Consider the following 19,739-nt stretch of genomic DNA (forward strand, 5'->3'; position numbering starts at 1 on the left):
ACTGCCTAGGCCACAGACCTCAGAGGGGTGCAGTACAGACTGCTGTGTCCAGCCTGATTTAATGGCATATCAAGCAGTCAATTCAAAATTAAAAAGAAGGTCTGGTTAAGACAAAAAGTGCCACATAAGTGATCAGTGAGGTTTTATTTTATTTTTTATTAAAATATAACCACACAGTCTCTGAACGGAGTTGGGAGACATTAGTCTTAAGTTTTCTTCATCAGTCTTCTTAGAGCTTTGTGCACCTCCTTGTTCCTCAGCGTATAGATTAAAGGATTGAGCATGGTGACAACAAATGTATAGAAAAGGGAAACCATCTTGCCCTGATCGCGGGAGTAGTTGGACGGGGGCTGGACATAGCTGAAGGTGGCCGTCCCATAAAAGAGCGACACCACGATCAAGTGGGAAGCACAGGTGTTGAAGGCCTTCTGCCTGCTCTCTGCTGAGCGGATCCTCAACACAGCAACGACAATGTAGCAATAAGAGACCATAATGAGGCCTAGTGGCACTATAAGGAAGACGGCACTAGAAGCAACAAGCAAAGCCTCATTGAAGGAGGTGTCAACACAGGCTAATTCGATTAAGGCTGGCACCTCACAGAAAAAATTGTCTATTCGGTTCTCTCCACACCGTGGGAGCCGAAGAGTCATCACTGACTCCACCACTGAGGTGCTTAGCCCACTAATCCAGGCGACAGCAGCCATTTTGAAGCATACCGAGTGGCTCATAATGGTAGTGTAACGCAGTGGATGGCAGACGGCAGCATAGCGGTCGCAGGCCATGACAGCCAAAAGAATACATTCTGTGGAGCCCAGAGCAAGGAAGATGTAGAGCTGGGCCACACAGGCACCATAACTGATGGTCTTGCTTTTCCTCCAGAAGTTCACCAGCATCTGCGGGGCCACACTGGTGGTGAAGCAAAGATCAAGGAAGGAGAGGTTGCTGAGGAAGAAATACATAGGGGTGTGGAGGTGGGGGTCCATCCGCGACACCACCATGATGGTTGTGTTGCCCAGCAAGGTCATCGTGTAGCAGATCAGGACAAGACCAAAGAGCAACATCTCCAAGTGTGGGCGGTCAGCCACTCCCAGTAAGATGAATTCTCCTTCATGGCTCTGATTATCTCCCCACATTGGTTCCCTGTACAACATCTGGAAAAGAAAAATAGATAAATAGCAAAATACCTACTCAAAATGGAGCTGGAATAAACCGCTGGCACAAGAGCAATAGCGGCTGAGATCACCCATGTACCATGTGTACAATGAGAAAACCTTCTAATTGTTTACATGGCCTGATGCAGGGATAGGGTACCTGCACGTAAGGGTTGGGATGCTTACTGAAAATGATAATGTTTTGTAGTGATCTAAAGAAGCCAAATTAATGTTGAAAATAATTAGATTGAAATAAAGTACCAGCTATCATATGCTCATATATAAACCAGTGGTCAGCCACACTTTGAATACTGTGTACTATTCTGATGGTCAAATCTTAGAAAAATGTAGACTTGCGGTTAAAAATACGTAAAGACAAAGAGTATGTAGCACCCTGCTTGTGGTTAACGCTTAGCTGGAATGAAATATTCAACGCAGCAATAAATTAAAATAATAATTTATTTGTCAGACAAATAAATGATAGGCACAGTGGTATATGGTTACCAAAGCTCTGCCCACTCCAGCCCTGATGGCCAGCACTTATATTTCTTCAGCCCAGCCCCCTTGCTCCTCCTTTGGCTGCCTCTGTCCAATCAGCCTGGTTGAAATTCCTATTGGCTGTTTGCTAGAACCAATCATAAAAGATACACCCATTTCCTATTACCTTTTATGGGAGACAAAGAGCTATATTTCCTTCTATCCATAAATGGCAGACAAGTAGCCATATATCTTACATTTGCCTCGAGAAGGCACCTTAATTACCAGATCACCTTTTTGCCCCTGTTGCCCCTGCATTCCAAAACAAATGGCTAAAACAGATGGCTCATGGTATTAAATTCTATCTAAACAGAGATCTTGGGTTCACATTCTCACACACCATCAATGAAATAAGAATCTAACATAAGAATCTAACATTTCTTACTTTCTAAATCCTTTGCATAATTACATTAAGCCAACAAATCTCATACATAATATAGATAGCTTTTTAGAAGAAAAGGCCTTTACAATGAAAAAAGGAATTCAGTAAAAAACAGCTTCAAAAAGAAGCCTCTTCAGTTTACACCCCCCTTTCCCAGCCAGCTGCTTTTCCCATTAGCTTTTCCCAAAATTTATTGCCCTTAGGAAAATATGGCTAGAGTCTGATGAGAGGCACATGGTATTATTTTCTGTTAAACAATAAATCTTACTATTTACCAACTCTTAATTAGTGTTTTTGTAGCTTGGTTGTATTCTGTAATTTGTAGGGTCAGTGTAACATCTGCTCCCAGCCTGTATTTCCCTTTTACAACTTTGGGAAACTTGTCTCCTGCTACTGCTATAAATCAGGGGGGCCTTTGTCCAGGAGAGCAGGAAGATAAACAACTGCCAGAGTACTTAGCCAGCTGGTTTCTGCCTGGCATGAAACATACAAACATTTGCAAATATATCTTTAAGCTCATTTTAAAATACAGGCCTTAATCAGATGCCTCAAGTATACAATAAAATGATCCAGGGTTGGAGACCTCCCTTATAAGAAAAATCTGTTTAAAAAAACTTAACAAAGGTTGAATAACCTAATTGTATCAGCTGCAAATGCAAGTAACAGAAACACAAAAGCTGCTTTTTTTGTTGCTGCTTGTATATAAAAGAAAGATCAATTTAAGGAGGAAGGAGGAATCTGTGATAAAGATGCTTAATCTGTCCCCCAACTTCAGCTTAAAATATCCATCCCAGGCACTTTCTCCATACAGTAGTACCTCAGGTTACGTATGCTTCAGGTTACATACGTTTGAGGTTACAGACTCCGCTAACCCAGAAATAGTACCTCGGCTTAAGAACTTTGCTTCAGGATGAGAACAGAAATCACACAGGGGCAGCGCGGCAGCAGCAGGAGGCCCCATTAGTTAAAGTGGTGCTTCAGGTTAAGAACAGTTTCAGGTTAAGAACGGACTTCTGGAATGAATTAAGTACTTAACCCGAGATACCACTGTATACATTTCCAAGCACATGTCTCAAAACTTTGAGGGAGAGAAACTTTAGGAGGAAAAACAAGACAAGAAAATTGCTCACCAGCATATCATGAAAAGCGCCATGTCCCAATCAACGGAAAAATGATAACAACAACAACAACAACAATAAATAAACTTTTATTTGTATCCTGTCCTCCCTGGCCAAAACTGGGCTCAGGGCGGCTAATATCAAATATATAACATTAGTATAAAATCAAACAATAATTAAATTACCCACTAAAAACAAGTGTATTCAATATTATATCTCAATTCTTCTCTTCATTTCACACCCATCCTATAATTTATGGTCCCTTTCTCAAGATGACACTCCTTACACTACCTCACTAGGGCATGTCATTTTAGGGGGTGAAACTTAATTTTTGCAAAATTATTCAGTGAGGGGTATTTCTGACTGTGAGGAATTCAAATCTGCTATTATTTTTTGTGACTGGACAACATTTAGTTTGATGTCGACGTTTGATGAAGAAGCACATTTAGTACTTTTGGGAAACCAAATAATACTTAATTTTATCATATATATAACTGCAAGTACTTGACAATCAATTTTCATAATATCCATGCAATCTTACACCCATTTTATTTACCAAGCAAAACTAAATTGTATTAATTTAACCAAAATATCTTTTGAATTCCCAAGACATATTAAAACTTTTTTGCACCCCACATTTTTGGAATTTAAAAGTGGAAAAATTCAATATACCCTACTATCTCACGCCTGTCACAGTGAGAAGTAAATTCATTATGTCTAGGTCAGTTTTACGCACTGGATATTCTTTTATTTATTTAATATGTGTATAGCCCAAACTGCATTCTGAGGTCTCTGGCTGGGGAAAATAAAATAAGATTTGCAAAGAAGAATATTAACAACAACAAAAATCTATCCCATGGAGTGGTCCATAGCTTGGCCTCTTGGTCTGCTATGACAGTCTGTATTGAGAGAGCAAGTGGCTCCACCTTGGGCCAAGGAAACTCTCACAGAGCTCACTCTGGATGCAACTCCAGGTCATCAAGAAGGTATTGTGTAGAAAATACCAGGGGTAGCCTGGGGCAGTCATAAAATTGCCTTATAGCCAATACGAGCATTAGTCCAGCTATTTCAGCATTACACAGTATTCTCCGTGCTTGGGTTCCTGGGTGTTGTTGGACTACTACTCCCACCATGACCCAGAGACCTTAGCCAATGGTGATGGACGATGGGAGTTGCAGTCCAACAGCTCTGGGGATTGAAGCTTGAAGGACACTGGTCTAGTCTGACAGGCAGCAGCTGTCAATATTGCAGACCCGGCTCTCTGCAAGCCCGTTCAAGAGATGTCAAAGTTTGAAGCTGGAACCGTTTCCATGCAAAGCAGATGCTCCACCACTGAGCTATGGCCCTTCCTATGTGACTAGAGAGAGGGAGGGCAGAAGGGAAGGTGGAGACTGGGGGAGACACCCAGAGAGAATGAGCCAAGCAAAAAGAAGCACACACTGAGCTACACTGATAAGAAATCTTTTTGAAAAAGCAGAGAGCAAGAACAGTATGTGTATGTGTTTGTGAAGGGGAGAGGGTCAAGGGGGAAAAGACAGGAGGAGACGGAAAGAGAAAGAGATGCAGATCTCCATAATGATCAATGTAAATCGTACATCTCCATAATGATCAATGTAAATCGTGGTAGCAAAAGAGAAAGGCTCTCCGCAACTCTTACCCTGGGTGGCTTGGCTAATTCAGTCCAGTGCCTTGGCTCTTCTGCCTCAGAATTGTGTCCCATACTATCTGTTGATACCGGCACATATACATGACCAAAGTAGTCTGATCTCTCTATCCCAAAAGGGGCCTTCAGGGGTCAGGATAAATGATTTTATGATGTTATCCAGGAGGATGGGAGAGGTGGAGGAAATTGCTCTCTCTCCCCTTCTTCAGCAGCTCTCTGAGGAACCATCATGAAGCCCCATAAGGGCCAGAACTCAGACTTAGTAATTAAGGGAAAACTACATGTTACCTTTCAGTCATGAGCAAGGAAGCCCCAAAGGACCTGCCTCCCCTTCCCTTGCACAGCGTCCTCTGGAGGCTGTGACTTGCACCAGGGAAGGGATGGAAAAGAGAACACTACTTAACTCCTTAGGGGGCAAAAGTCTTTGAATTAACTAGCTATGCAGAAAATTTCAAAGTTGGCAGGAGAAATTTATTTCATTGCATATGGATATTTCTGGGTATTCCAATTAGCTGTTAGGAGACCTCATGTGGTGTTACATTTAGAGGACTGGATTTAGTTTGAGGGGAGATTAAACTATGGGCATGGAGCCCATAGGCTGGTGACTTCAGAACACTGGTTCTGAAGACAATGTCCCATGACCCTTTAAAATGAATTCTGAACAAAACTGGTGAAGTAGCCAAAAGGATTATTGAAATAAAAACATCATTTCAAGATAGGTGACCAATGCAGGCACAGCTTGATCAGGGAGTCACAAGCATTTTATCCTTATCCCCCTCTACGCACTCACCAGGATGGGGCGTGCAAAGTTTACAGCCTATCGCGTCCGCCTTATTAACATATAACCATCCTACTTCCCCTTGTTAATCGTTGCACAGATATGGTCAGAAGCCCCCTTACAAAAATCTATTGACGTGAGCAGTATCTATTTTCTTTCCACAAGCTGTCCTATTTACACGTGTTAACCATTTTATTTATTCTTAATGCGAGCACAAACTAGTTTCATATCTGATAACGCTAAAACGGAAAATCACAATTTGCTTACCAAAGGTTCTAGCCCTAGGTGTAAGAGGGTCTTTGCTTCTGGGTCCTAACCACAAGCTATATGACTTTCCGAGCATTCTAACCACCAGTTTTGCTAAATGTGTATATACCTATCTGTATATGGTTTTCCCAGTATTGATGTATGGAAGTGAGAGCTGGACCATAAAGAAGGCTGATCGCCGAAGAATTGATGCTTTTGAATTCTGGTGCTGGAGGAGACTCTTGAGAGTCCCATGGACTGCAAGAAGATCAAACCTATCCATTCTTAAGGAAATCAGCCCTGAGTGCTCACTGGAAGGACAGATCATGAAGCTGAGGCTCCAACACTTCGGCCACCTCATGAGAAGAGAAGACTCCCTGGAAAAGACCCTGATGTTGGGAAAGATGGAGGGCACAAGCAGAAGGGGACAACAGAGGACGAGATGGTTGGACAGTGTTCGCGAAGCTATGCACATGAGTTTGACCAAACTGCGGGAGGCAGTGGAAGACAGGAGTGCCTGGCGTGCTCTGGTCCATGGGGTCACAAAGAGTCAGACACGACTAAATGACTAAACAACAACAACAACAAAAGCCATTTGTGGTTATCACGAGTTTGGCTAATTTTGCAAACCTTGTCAAAGTCCATGCATCCTCTTGTTCTACTAGGCAGTTACTAATTTGCAACTCTTATCAGATTGTATGTGTCCTAGTTCTATCAGGCAGTCATCATCATCATCATCATTTATTTGTATGCCGCCTTTCCATAGCTAAAACAATGCTCTAGGCGGCTTACAGCATGACAAGATTTACATAATTGCCAACATAACAAAAGTCATAAACAATAAATAAAACACATTAAAAAGGACACCACCAAACGGAAAACAATTTCCACATGAATCATAAAATCTAAAACTAAGAATACAGCATTAATAAGAATCACAATTTAAAATGACATAGATAAAAAACTCTCTTCTCTTCTTCTCTTTGGGGATCACTCGTAGCCGAGTAAGATTGTCTTCCATAAACACGGTTTTAACAATGAGTCTGTAATGGAGGCCAATTCTGGATCCACATGTCCTTCCACAGTGGGGACATTGGTTCCTGGGCGGGAGTTGATCACGGTGTGGATTTGCCAAGTGTGCCTTCCTCTTAGCACATTTCTCCCTTGCGTTCTGAGTTCGAGTGTCTTCAAAATCCATGACACCTTTGGTAAAGGCTCTTCTTCAATTGGAGTGCTCATAAGCCAGTGTTTCCCAGTTGTCAGTGTTTATGCTACATTTTTAAAGATTTGCCTTGAGACAATCTTTAAACCTCTTTTGTTGACCAGCAGCATTATGCTTTCCATTTTTAACTTGGGAATAGAGTAGTTGCTTTGGAAGACGATCATCAGGCATCCGCACAACATGACCAGTCCAACGAAGTTGATGTTGAAGAATCATTGCTTCAATGCTGGTGATCTTTGCTTCTTCCAGTACGCTGATATTAGTTTGCCTGTCTTCCCAAGTGTTGTGTAAAATTTTTCAGAGACACCGTTATTGGAATCTTTCGAGGAGTTGGAGGTGGTGTTTATAAGTGGTCCATGTTTCACAAGCATACAGTAAGGTTGGTAGTACAATAGCTTTGTAAACAAGCATTTTGGTTTCCCTGCGAATGTCCCGGTCCTCAAATATGTGATTCTTACTAATGCTGTATTCTTAGTTTTAGATTTTTTGATTCATGTGGAAATTGTTCACTTCCACATGAACACTTCCATACATCAATACTGGGAAAACCATATACAGATAGGTATATACACATTTAGCAAAACTGGTGGTTAGAATGCTCAGAAAGTCATATAGCTTGTGGTTAGGACCCAGAAGCAAAGATCCTCTTACATCTAGGACTAGAACCTTTGGTAAGCAAATTGTGATTTGCCATTTTAGCGTTATCAGATATGAAACTAGCTTCTGCTCGCATTAAGAACAAATAAAGCGGTTAACACGTGTAAATAGGACAACTTGTGGAAAGAAAATAGATACTGCTCATGTCAATAGATTTTTGTAAGGGGGCTTCTGACCATATCTGTGCAATGATTAACAAGGAGAAGTAGGATGGTTATATGCTAATAAGGCGGACGTGATAGGCTGTAAACTTTGCATGTCCCTTCCTGGTGAGTGCGTAGAGGAGGAATTTTTGCGCTCAGGGAAAGGATAAAATGCTTGTGACTCCCTGATCAAGCTGTGCCTGCATTGGTCACCTATCTTGAAATGATGTTTTTATTTCAATAATCCTTTTGGCTACTTCACCAGTTTTGTTCAGAATTCATTTTAAAGGGTCATGGGACATTGTCTTCAGAACCAGTGTTCTGAAGTCACCAGCCTATGGGCTCCATGCCCATAGTTTAATCTCCCCTCAAACTAAATCCAGTCCTCTAAATGTAACACCACATGAGGTCTCCTAACAGCTAATTGGAATACCCAGAAATATCCATATGCAATGAAATAAATTTCTCCTGCCAACTTTGAAATTTTCTGCATAGCTAGTTAATTCAAAGACTTTTGCCCCCTAAGCAGTTAAGTAGTGTTCTCTTTTCCATCCCTTCCCTGGTGCAAGTCACAGCCTCCAGAGGACGCTGTGCAAGGGAAGAGGAGGCAGGTCCTTTGGGGCTTCTTTGCTCATGACTGAAGGGTAACATGTAGTTTCCCCTTAATTATCGAGTCTGAGTTCTGGCCCTTATGGGGCTTCATGATGGTTCCTCAGAGAGCTGCTGAAGAAGGGGAGAGAGAGCAATTTCCTCCACCTCTGCCATCCTCCTGGATAACATCATAAAATCATTTATCCTGACCCCTGAAGGCCCCTTTTGAGATAGAGAGATCAGACTACTTTGGTCATGTATTTGTGCCGGTATCAACAGATAGTATGGGACACAATTCTGAGGCAGAAGAGCCAAGGCACTGGACTGAATTAGCCAAGCCGCTCAGGGTAAGAGTTGCGGAGAGCCTTTCTCTTTTGCTACCACGATTTACATTGATCATTATGGAGATGTAAGAGAATCTGCATCTCTTTCTCTTTCTCTTTCCGTCTCCTCCTGTCTTTTCCCCCTTGACCCTCTCCCCTTCACAAACTCATACACATACTGGATCTTCTTACTCTCTGCTTTTTCAAAAAGATTTCTTATCAGTGTGTGCTTCTTTTTGCTTGGCTCATCCTCTCTGGGTGTCTCCCCCAGTCTCATCTTCCCTTCTAGCACCCCCACTCTAGTCACATAGGAAGGGCCATAGCTCAGTGGTGGAGCATCTGCTTTGCATGGAAAAGGTTCCAGTGTCCTTCAAGCTTCAATCCCCAGAGCTGTTGGACTGCAACTCCCTTCGTCCATCACCACTGGCTAAGGCGTCTGGGTCTTGGTGGGAGTAGTAGTCCAACAACACCCAGGAACCCAAGCACGGAGAATACTGTGTAATGCTGAAATAGCTGGACTAATGCTCTTATTGGCTATAAGGCAATTTTATGACTGCCCCAGGCTACCCCTGGTATTTTCTACTCAATACCTTCTTGATGACCTGGAGTTGCATCCAGAGTGAGCTCTGTGAGAGTTTCCTTGGCCCAAGGTGGAGCCACTTGCTCTCTCAATACAGACTGTCATAGCAGACCAAGAGGCCAAGCTATGGACCACTCCATGGGATAGATTTTTGTTGTTGTTAATATTCTTCTTTGCAAATCTTTTTTTATTTTCCCCAGCCAAAGATCTCAGAATGCCATTTGGGCTATACACATATTAAATAAATAAAAGAATATCCAGTGTGTAAAACTGACCTAGCCATAATGAATTTACTTCTCACTGTGACAGGGGTGAGATAGTAGGGTATATTGAATTTTTCCACTTTTAAATTCCAAAAATGTGGGGTACAAAAAAGTCTTAATATGTATTGAGAATTCAAAAGATTTTTTGGTTAAATTAATACAATTTAGTTTTGCTTGGTAAGGAAAACTTCCTTAGGGCCCGGGACCACTAGGGTGTTGCTATTTATGGACCTTAAGGCTCTCTGTGGGGCATACAGGGAGAGGCGGTCCCGTAGGTACGAGGGTCCTAGGCTGTGAAGGGCTTTAAAGGTCAAAAGCAGCACCTTAAATCTGACCCTGTACTCTACCGGGAGCCAGTGCAGTTTGAAAAGCACTGTGTGAATATGCTCCCATGGCAGAGACCCCGTGAGGAGCCTCGCTGCAGCATTCTGCACCCACTGGAGTTTCTGGGTCAGCTTCAAGGGCAGCCCCGCGTAGAGCGAATTACAGTAGTCAAGCCTGGAGGTGACCGTCGCATGGATCACTGTGGCCAGGTCGGGGCGGGAAAGGTAAGGGACAAACTGCTTGATGCGGCGAAGGTGGAAAAATGTCACCTTGGCAGTTGCTGTAACTTGCGCCTCCATGGAAAGGGAGGCGTCAAGGATTACACCCAAACTCTTAACGGAAGGCAATGGCACTAGTTGGGCCCCCGCAAGAGAAGGGAGTTGGTCCCTCATCCCCATGCCATCCCGACCCAGCCATAGGACCTCTGTCTTCGAAGGATTTAGTTTCAATCGGCTCCCACGAAACCATTCAGCCACAGCTTCCAAGCATCTGGTCAGTGTGTTCGGGACCGAGTCGGTGTGGCCATCCATCAGCAGATAGAGCTGAGTGTCATCAGCATATTGGTGACAGCCCAGCCCAAAGCTCCGGATAATCTGGGCAAGGGGGCGCATAAAGATGTTAAAAAGCATCGGGGAAAGAATTGCGCCCTGTGGCACTCCAAACACCAAGGAATGGCACGACGACATTTCCCTCCCTAGTGCCACCCTCTGTCCCCGACCAGAGATAAAAGAGCACAGCCAGTTACGGGCTATGCCCTGTATCCCCACATCTGCGAGGCGGTGCTCCAAAAGATCATGATCAACCATGTCAAAGGCTGCTGACAAATCTAAAAGGATCAGCAGTCCTGACCCGCCTCGATCCAGTTGTCTACGGAGATCATCTGTTAGGGCAACCAGAGCTGTCTCGGTCCCAAAACCAGGATGGAAACCAGACTGAAATGGATCTAAAGCCGTTTTATATAATAAAATTAGTATTATTTAGTTTTCCAAAAGTAGTTTGTGTGCTTCTTCATCAAACGTCGAAATCAAACTAAAGGTTGTCCAGTCACACAAAAAACAGCAGATTTGAATTTCTCACACTCAGAAATACCCCTCACTGAATAAATTTGCAAAAATTAAGTTTCAGCCCCTGAAACGACATGCCCTAGTGAGGTAGTGTGAGGAGTGTCATCTTGAGAAAGAGACCATAAATTATAGGATGGATGTGAAGAGAAGAATGGAGATATAATATTGAATACACTTGTTTTTAGTGGGTAATTTAATTATTGTTTGATTTTATACTAATGATATATTTGATATTAGCCGCCCTGAGCCCAGTTTTGGCCCGGGAGTACGGGATACAAATAAAGGTTTTGTTGTTGTTGTTGTTGTTGTCATTTTTCAGTTCATGGGAAATGGCACTTTTCATGATATGCTTGTGAGCAATTTTCTTGTCTTGTTTTTCCTCCTAAAGTTTCTCTCCCACAAAGTTTTGAGACATGTGCTTGGAAATGTATCCAGTGGTAAAGGTAAAGGTACCCCTGCCCGTACGGGCCAGTCATGTCCGACTCTAGGGTTGCGTGCTCATCTCGCTCTAGAGGCCGTGAGCCGGTGCCGTCCGAAGACACTTCCGGGTCACGTGGACAGTACCTCAGCTTAAGTACTTAATATGTTCCAGAGGTCTGTTCTTAACCTGAAACTGTTCTTAATCTGAAGCACCACTTTAGCTAATCGGGCCTCCCACTGCTGCCACTCCGCCGGAGCACGATTTCTGTTCTCATCCTGAAGCAAAGTTCTTAACCCGAGGTACTATATCTGGGTTAGCGGAGTCTGTGCCCTGAAGCGTATGTAACCTGAAGCTTATGTAACCCGAGGTACCACTGTATGGGAAAAGTGCCTGGGATGGATATTTTAAGCTGAAGTTGGGGGACAGATTAAGCATCTTTATCACAGATTCTTCCTCCCTCCTTAAGTTGATCCTTCTTTTAAATACAAGCAGCAAGAAAAAAGCAGCTTTTGTGTTTCTGTTACTTGCATTTGCTGCTGATACAATTAGGTTATTCAACCTTTGTTAAATTTCTCTAAACAGATTTTCCCTTATAAGGGAGGTCTCCAACCCTGGATCATTTTATTGTATACTCTTTGTCTTTACGTATTTTTAACCACAAGTCTACATTTGACCACCAGAATAGTACACAGTATTCCAAGGGTGGCTGACCACTGGTTTACATATGAGCATATGGTAGCTGGCACTTTAGTTCAATCTTATTATTCTCAACTTTAAATTTGCCTTCTTTAGATCACTACAAAACATTACCATTTTCAGTAAGCATCCCAACCCTTACGTGCAGGTACCCTATCCCTACATCAGGCCATGCAAAAATTAGAAGGTTTTCTCATTGTACACATGGTACATGGGTGATCTTAGCCACTATTGCTCTTGTGCCAGCGGTTTATTCCAGCTCCATTTTGAGTAGGTATTTTGCTATTTATCTTTTTTTATTTTCCAGATGTTGTACAGGGAAGCAATGTGGGGAGATAATCAGAGCCATGAAGGAGAATTCATCTTACTGGGAGTGGCTGACCGCCCACACTTGGAGACGTTGCTCTTTGGTCTTGTCCTGATCTGCTACACGATGACCTTGTTGGGCAACACAACCATCATGGTGGTGTCGCGGCTGGACCCCCATCTCCACACCCCCATGTATTTCTTCCTCAGCAACCTCTCCTTCCTTGATCTTTGCTTCACTACCAGTCTTGGTCCCCAGATGCTGGTGAACTTTTGGAGGAAAAGCAAGACCATCAGTTATGGTGCCTGCGTGACCCAGCTCTACATCTCTCTCGCTCTGGGCTCCACAGAATGTATTCTTTTGGCTGTCATGGCCTGCGACCGCTATGCTGCCGTCTGCCACCCGCTGCGCTACACTACCATTATGAGCCACTCTGTATGCTTCAAAATGGCTGCTTTTGCCTGGATTAGTGGGCTAAGCACCTCAGTGGTGGAGTCGGTGATGACTCTTCGGCTCCCGCGGTGTGGAGAGAACCGAATTGACAATTTTTTCTGTGAGGTGCCAGCCTTAATCGAATTGGCCTGTGTTGACACCTCCTTCAATGAGGCTTTGCTTGTTGCTTCTAGTGCCGTCTTCCTTATAGTACCACTAGGCCTCATTATGGTCTCTTATTGCTACATTGTGGTTGCTGTGTTGAGGATCCGCTCAGCAGAGAGCAGGCAGAAGGCCTTCAACACCTGTGCTTCCCACTTGATCGTGGTGTCGCTCTTTTATGGGACGGCCACCTTCAGCTATGTCCAGCCCCCGTCCAACTACTCCCGCGATCAGGGCAAGATGGTTTCCCTTTTCTATACATTTGTTGTCACCATGCTCAATCCCTTAATCTATACCCTGAGGAACAAAGAGGTACACAAAGCTCTAAGAAGACTGATGAAGAAAACTTAAGACTAATGTCTCCCAACTCCGTTCAGAGACTGTGTGGTTATATTTTAATAAAAAATAAATAAAACCTCACTTATCACTTATGTGGCACTTTTTGTCTTAACCAGAGCTTTTTAATTTTGAATTGACTGCCAGATATGCCATTAAATCAGGCTGGACACAGCAGTCTGTACTGCACCCCTCTGAGGTCTGTGGCCTAGGCAGTTATCTAGTTTGCCCCATGATAGGGCTGGCCCTGGGTGCCAGTCTCAGTCAAATTGGCCTGTTCTGACACCTCACTGAATGAGGTGGTGCTCTTTGCTTCCAGTGTGGTATTCCTTGTGTTAAGTTGTGGGTTGACATAGCCGACGACCAGCGATTTCTCCAAATAGCTCTTTATTTCGTAAGCTGGAATAGAACTGACTGCAAACAGCTCAGCCGGCCTGCTTTTATAGGCAGCCGGCTGTCAACATTGTAACAACAACAGCCCAGAGTTCCCGCCTAAAATAACTGACGCGGACCTGAGGGAAAACTATCTACAGACCTGATTGAAAACTATATACAGTATCCCCCTGCTGGCCCAGGGTGAAACTTCACTACATAACACCTTGTATCACCCCTAGGCCTCATTATGGACTTTCATAGCTACACTATGATGCTGTGTTAGGTTTACTCAGCTGAGGGCAGTCAAAAGGCCTTAAACACCTGTGCCTCCCACTTGATTGTGGTGTCGCTGTTTTATGGGGCGGCCATTTTCAGTTACCTTCAGCCCCCGGTCCAACTATTTTTGTGACTAGGCAAGATGGTTTCCTTTTTCTATACATTTGTTGTCACCACGCTTAATGCACTAATTTATATCCTGAGGTACAATGGGCTTGCCCCGTTCTTTCCAAACACATGTCCTTGTTTTAAAACTTTGTGTTTTAGTGCCCCCCCCATTTTGCTCCAGTGCATTCACCACAGAAAAAATTCTTTAAAGTGAAAGGTTATTCAGGCGCAGATTTAAAGCATGGACCATGTCTGGAAAGTGTGGAGGAAAGCTAAAAGTGGATAAGCTCAAAGAGAGCACAGCAACCACCCTCTCCAGTTGCAGTTCCTGGCAACTGATATTTAGAGCCTGAATACCATGTTTATTGTAATGTCTACATTCACCTTCAGAGTTCAGGTGCATTCATTTTAAGGTTGAATGGTAACTGCTGGTGCCTATTAGTTACATTTGTAACTAGAAGTTACATTTGGAGGTGTGCATTGAGAACTAATATCCTTTTTAAAAAGATAAAGATAAAAAAGACTGCCATTAATACGACCGTTGGGTTGATGGGAATAAAATGGAGGATAAAATGTCCTTCCTACAGATCTACTGTAAGGCAAAAGATGGGAAGGGAAGGAAGGTGGGGAAAACAGTGTCAAACTGGTTCTGCAGGATGGAAGTCACCCCCCCTCTCCAGAGTAGCAATAATACCAAATGTCTGGTTCACATGACACAATGACAATCAGCAGCCGTAAAATGCATTAAACAGAAAAGTAGTGTGTTGGTATGGGGTGTGTGTGTGTGTGTGTGTGTGTGTGTGTGTGTAGAACTGGCAGACAGCTAAAGCCAAAAGATCTTGGATTGGAAAGTCAAATTAAGGGCCCCTGCAGCTGTACTTTTTAACACACATTCATAGCTCTTTGTGCTCAGGACGCTTTTGGGGTGGTCACATACAATCCAACAACAACAACAATTTTATATGTACCCTGCCCATCTGGCTGGGTTGCCCAAACCATGCTGATTGTGTTGGGATACTGCCAGGGAGATATGGCCCATCATGGCCCCCACGTCGCCTCCGGACGATCCATCGATCTCCCGTAGATACAGTATCAGCAATTAGCGACATGAGCTCCAGAAAATAGCTTGCCACATTCCAGAGCTGATGCACGCTCTATCAGCAGAATTCGCACAGCGAAAGATGCACGCAGGAGAGCATTATTTAGAAGTTTATTCAGCATTGGTCAGAACAAAGGAAAAATCATGACTGCCTACTTGCATTTTCAGGCACAGAGAGAGAAACGAAAGCAAAGACACAACAGAAACATCCTGTGAACAGGAAATACGCTGGCTGTGATCCATACATCCTGCTCCCTTTTAAGGTGGAACAGAAATATCCTAACATCCTCCCCCTTTCCGTGTAACCTGTAGTACCTGTGGTTCAACCCAATTGCAACCTCTGTACATAAACCTTAAATTGTTCTCTGTTAACAACCTTAGACAACAGATTAGCAGGAATTTCATTTCCTGCCATGTAGGACACCTGAATGAGTCCTTTCTGAATACACTCTCTTGCACGATGTATATTAATCTGCAAGTACTTGGTTCTTTGCTTGCAACTCTCTGAGTTCAGCAAAGCCAAACAGAATCTATTGCTTTGATACACTTGTATAGGACATTTCACAGAAACTTTGCTGTCCTTAAACAGTTGCATCAACCATTCACAATCCATGAGTGAAAATGACAGAGCATTGAGTTCTGCTTCACAGGAACTTAGGCTTACTGTCGTCTGCTTATTGCACAACCAGTCAAACAGACAGTGGTTGTACATGCAGCATACTCCAGAAGTGCTTGTACCATCCGTGGTGTCACTTCCAAAACTAGCATCTGCAAAGATTTCAAGACCTCCAGTCTTCTGACTGGTGAACCTCAGCCTGTAGTGCAAAGTCCCTTTCAAATAGCGGGCTATGCGCTTCAGAGCTTTCCAATCCTGAACAGTAGGATTGTTAACATGTCTGCTAAGCAGGTTAGTGCTTACAGCAATGTCAGGTCTTGAGCATCTAGCAATGAAATTCAACTTGCCTAGAATGCATCTGTACAGTGTAGTGTCAGAAAACGCTTCAGCAGTACTATCTACCTGGTAACCTGTCACCATCGGTGTGTCTGCTGGGTTTGCATCAACCAAATTCAACCTGGTTAATACATCAGCAATTTTCTGTGTTTGGTGTACCAGAAAATTACCTGCTTGGTCTCTCTCCACCTGCAGAGAAAGATAGTTGGATGCCTCACCAAGATCCTTCATGTCAAAGTGCTCCTTCAGCTGAGCTAGGGTGCTTTTGTACAAAGCCTGATTCTTCCAAAACATCAGAAGATCATCAACAAAACATAAACAATACAGTTTGTTTTGCCCCTCCTCCTTGACAAACACACAAGGATCAGCTTTGCCCTGGTGAAAACCTAGAGAAAGCAACCTCTCAGTGAGTTTTGTGTTCCAACCCTTGGCACTCTGCTTGAGACCATATAAGGATTTCCGCAGTTTACAGACCATTCCCTTCTGTATCTGCATTCCATCAGGTGGAAGCATAAACAGCTCCTCCCCCAAAACCCCATACAAAAAAGCTGTATTAATGTCATGATGGGAAACATGCAGTTTCTCCTCTGCAGCAATCTTGAGCATTAGCCGAATGCTCTCATACTTGACGGTGGGTGAGTAGGTCTCGTGGTAATCCTGTCCTGGTACCTGTGAAAAACCTCTGGCAACCAATCTGGCTTTGTGCCTGACAACCTTGCCATTCTGGTCTCTTGGCCTTGAAGACCCATTTGCTGCCAACCAGTCTCATTCCTGGGACTACCGGTACCAGCTCCCAAGTTTCGTTCCTATTCAAGGAATCAACTTCAACCTTCATGGCATTTAGCCAAGGCTCAGCATCTTTAGAGGTTAACTATTGAACCTCTTTGAAGCTTGAAGGTTCCCACACCTTCTCTGAGCTACTAAGAACAGCAGTTGCTGCCTTAGCAAACTCATCAGCAAATCTCTTTGGAGGTCTGCCTTTGGTCGCCCTTTCAGACCTGCAAACTAGACGCAAGTCTTCTGGACTCATCTCCTCCTTCTTAGGAGAAAAGTGACCAATGGTGAACAGTGGTTCTTCCAGTTCATTGTCAGACGCATCAGATGGTCTGACTGAGGCCTTTGCGCTCTTGTAGTCTGCTGTGTCATCACTGTCGCTGACATCGGCAGCAGCGCCGCCCACTGAACTGGAATCCGAACTCTGATCATCATCATCCTCAGCTTCCTCTTCTACCTCATCTGCTTTTTTCACATCACCTTTATCTTCCTCTGGGTAACTCTGGAAAATTCCCACATTTCCCCCCCACTTAGGATTGTACTCAACACTCTTTGTGAACTTAATGGACTTAGAATCAGTCATCCATACCCTGTATGCACCTTTTTCGTACCCCATGAACAAACCATGTGCCCCACGCTTCCCAAGCTTGTTGCTCTGTGGGGTGTGTACCCACATGTCAGAACCAAAGATTCTCATGTGCTTGACATAAGGTTTCTGTAATGGTTGTGAGGGGTTACTTGTGCGTAACCTTACTTCAGTTCAGTTAGTTTGCTTGCCCCAACCATGCCTAGGGTCGGAGCTCGCCCTCCGTGACCTGTTAGTCACTTGCAGAATCCGAGAGTGGGCGTCTCTTGAACCTCTTCCAGCATAAAAGCTGTTTGACCCCGAATCTCCTCCTATGTTCTTTGCGCGAAACGCGTCTGCGCAAGTAAGGGGAAGGCAGGGGCGTCCCAGAGCTCTCTCCACTAGTGTCGGGGGAAGGGTCTTGGAGCCCTGTCACCAATTCCTCCATCTCCCTCTCTTCTCTATGGGTGTTACGCTGAAATCCTTCCCCCCTGCTCGTCCCCTCTCCGGCATCGCTGGGTAGCCCTGCCTCCGTTTCTCGCTCTGATGGCAGTTCCCTGACAGTTTCTTACCAAACATCTTCTCATAGGGAGTACAACCAATAGGTGATGACAGTCTGTGATTAAAGGTATAAACAAATGTTGACAGAGCCTCCCCCGAAAACTTCTCAGGGAGATTGGCATCATGCAACAAGGTTTTCAGGCCTTGAAGCAAAGTCTGATTTGCTCGCTCCGCAAGTCCATTCATCCATGGCGATCTAGGCGTTGACAAGTTATGCTGGATTCCCTTCTCAGTCAGGAAAGCTTCAAACTGCTGAGAAGTGAATTCCCTGCCCCGATCAGTAAAGAGACAGCTGATACGTTTACCGTGAACATTCTCCAACCAAGCACAGGAAACGCTTGCGATTTCTGCTTGAGCATAAACACATGAATGTACCTGGAAAAAGAATCAATTAGAACCATGAAGTACCTTGCTCCACCCAAAGAGGGTGCAAGTGGACGAACCAGGTCTGCGTGGACTAGCTGGTAGGTTTTGGAAGCCTGCCTGCTAGACTCCTTGCCTTTTGGAGCAACCTTCACCTTGTTCTCTGCACAAAATAAACACTTCATGTGAAATTTACAGGGTTTGATGTTCAAACCCTCAACCAACCCAGGCATCTTGGCCAGCGCCTGCCAAGACATGTGACAAAATCTTCGATGTGCTTCCTCTGTACATAAACCTTAAGTTGTTCTCTGTTAACAACCTTAGACAACAGATTAGCAGGAATTTCATTTCCTGCCGTGTAGGACACCTGAATGAGTCCTTTCTGAATACACTCTCTTGCACGATGTATATTAATCTGCAAGTACTTGGTTCTTTGCTTGGAACTCTCTGAGTTCAGCAAAGCCAAACAGGATCTATTGTCTTGATACACTTGTATAGGACATTTCACAGAAACTCTGATGTCCTTAAACAGTTGCATCAACCATTCACAATCCATGAGTGAAAATGACAGAGCATTGAGTTCTGCTTCACAGGAACTTAGGCTTACTGTCGTCTGCTTTTTGCACCTGCAGAATTTGGGGGGCACTCACACTGCTGCATTTCCATTCATTGCAAACTTCCTGTTGAAATATTCTATACCACAAATGTTTGGTGTAAGGGGTTTCTCCCACATCTGTTATGCTATAGCCCCAGCAGTTATGTGGTAACACTGAGGAAGCATCACAGAACAACCCGAAGCAAATTATTTATGCTACTACTAATCAGTGCTTTTTCCTCGGGGGCGCAGGGGTACGCATACTCCTAAACATTTTGTGAATCTAAGTTTGGCCTCATTGAGGGACAGTATTTCAATATGAGTAGGAAAATGAGAGCACCCCTAAACAGTTTTTTAGGAGGGAAAAAGCACTGCCACTAATACACAATGATGGTGTCAAAAACATGTTGCAGAATATCACTTACAGGGCCTTGAATAGCAGTACATCACCACAAGTAGGGGTGAACTGTGTCGTATGTATAGCAAGCAGACAAAAAGCCAAGGGGGAGAAAAACCAAATGTGGGTCAATTCCTAGTGAATTTTGTGGCTGAATGATGATGTGAACCCAGATCCCCCCTCCCTTGGACTAAAACTAGTTCTCTAAATGTGACACCAACATGAGGTGTCCAAAGAGCAAATTGGAGTACTCAGAAATATCAATATGCAATGAAATA

General features: G+C 43.8%; 2 protein-coding genes across 2 annotated transcripts in view; one reads left to right on the forward strand and one right to left on the reverse strand.

Annotated features, from left to right (window-relative positions):
• The window catches only part of LOC310837900 (olfactory receptor 2G3-like), a 28,313-nt gene continuing 8,574 nt past the window's right edge, over nt 1-19,739 (reverse strand). The window contains exon 2 of the mRNA XM_083725122.1: nt 1-1,184. Coding sequence (XP_083581248.1) covers nt 207-1,151 — 945 coding nt within the window. The 5' untranslated portion in view covers nt 1,152-1,184 and the 3' untranslated portion in view covers nt 1-206. The remainder of the gene's footprint in view (nt 1,185-19,739) is intronic.
• On the forward strand, nt 12,384-13,487 carry LOC310837899 (olfactory receptor 2G3-like). Its single transcript, XM_083725121.1, has 2 exons — nt 12,384-12,429; nt 12,467-13,487. Exon 2 carries the CDS (start codon nt 12,467-12,469, stop codon nt 13,409-13,411), a length of 945 nt encoding a protein of 314 aa, XP_083581247.1. The 5' UTR covers nt 12,384-12,429; the 3' UTR covers nt 13,412-13,487.

The sequence above is a fragment of the Podarcis gaigeae genome (genome assembly GCF_964106915.1).
Source record: "Podarcis gaigeae genome assembly, chromosome: 2".
Classification (NCBI taxonomy): domain Eukaryota; kingdom Metazoa; phylum Chordata; class Lepidosauria; order Squamata; family Lacertidae; genus Podarcis; species Podarcis gaigeae.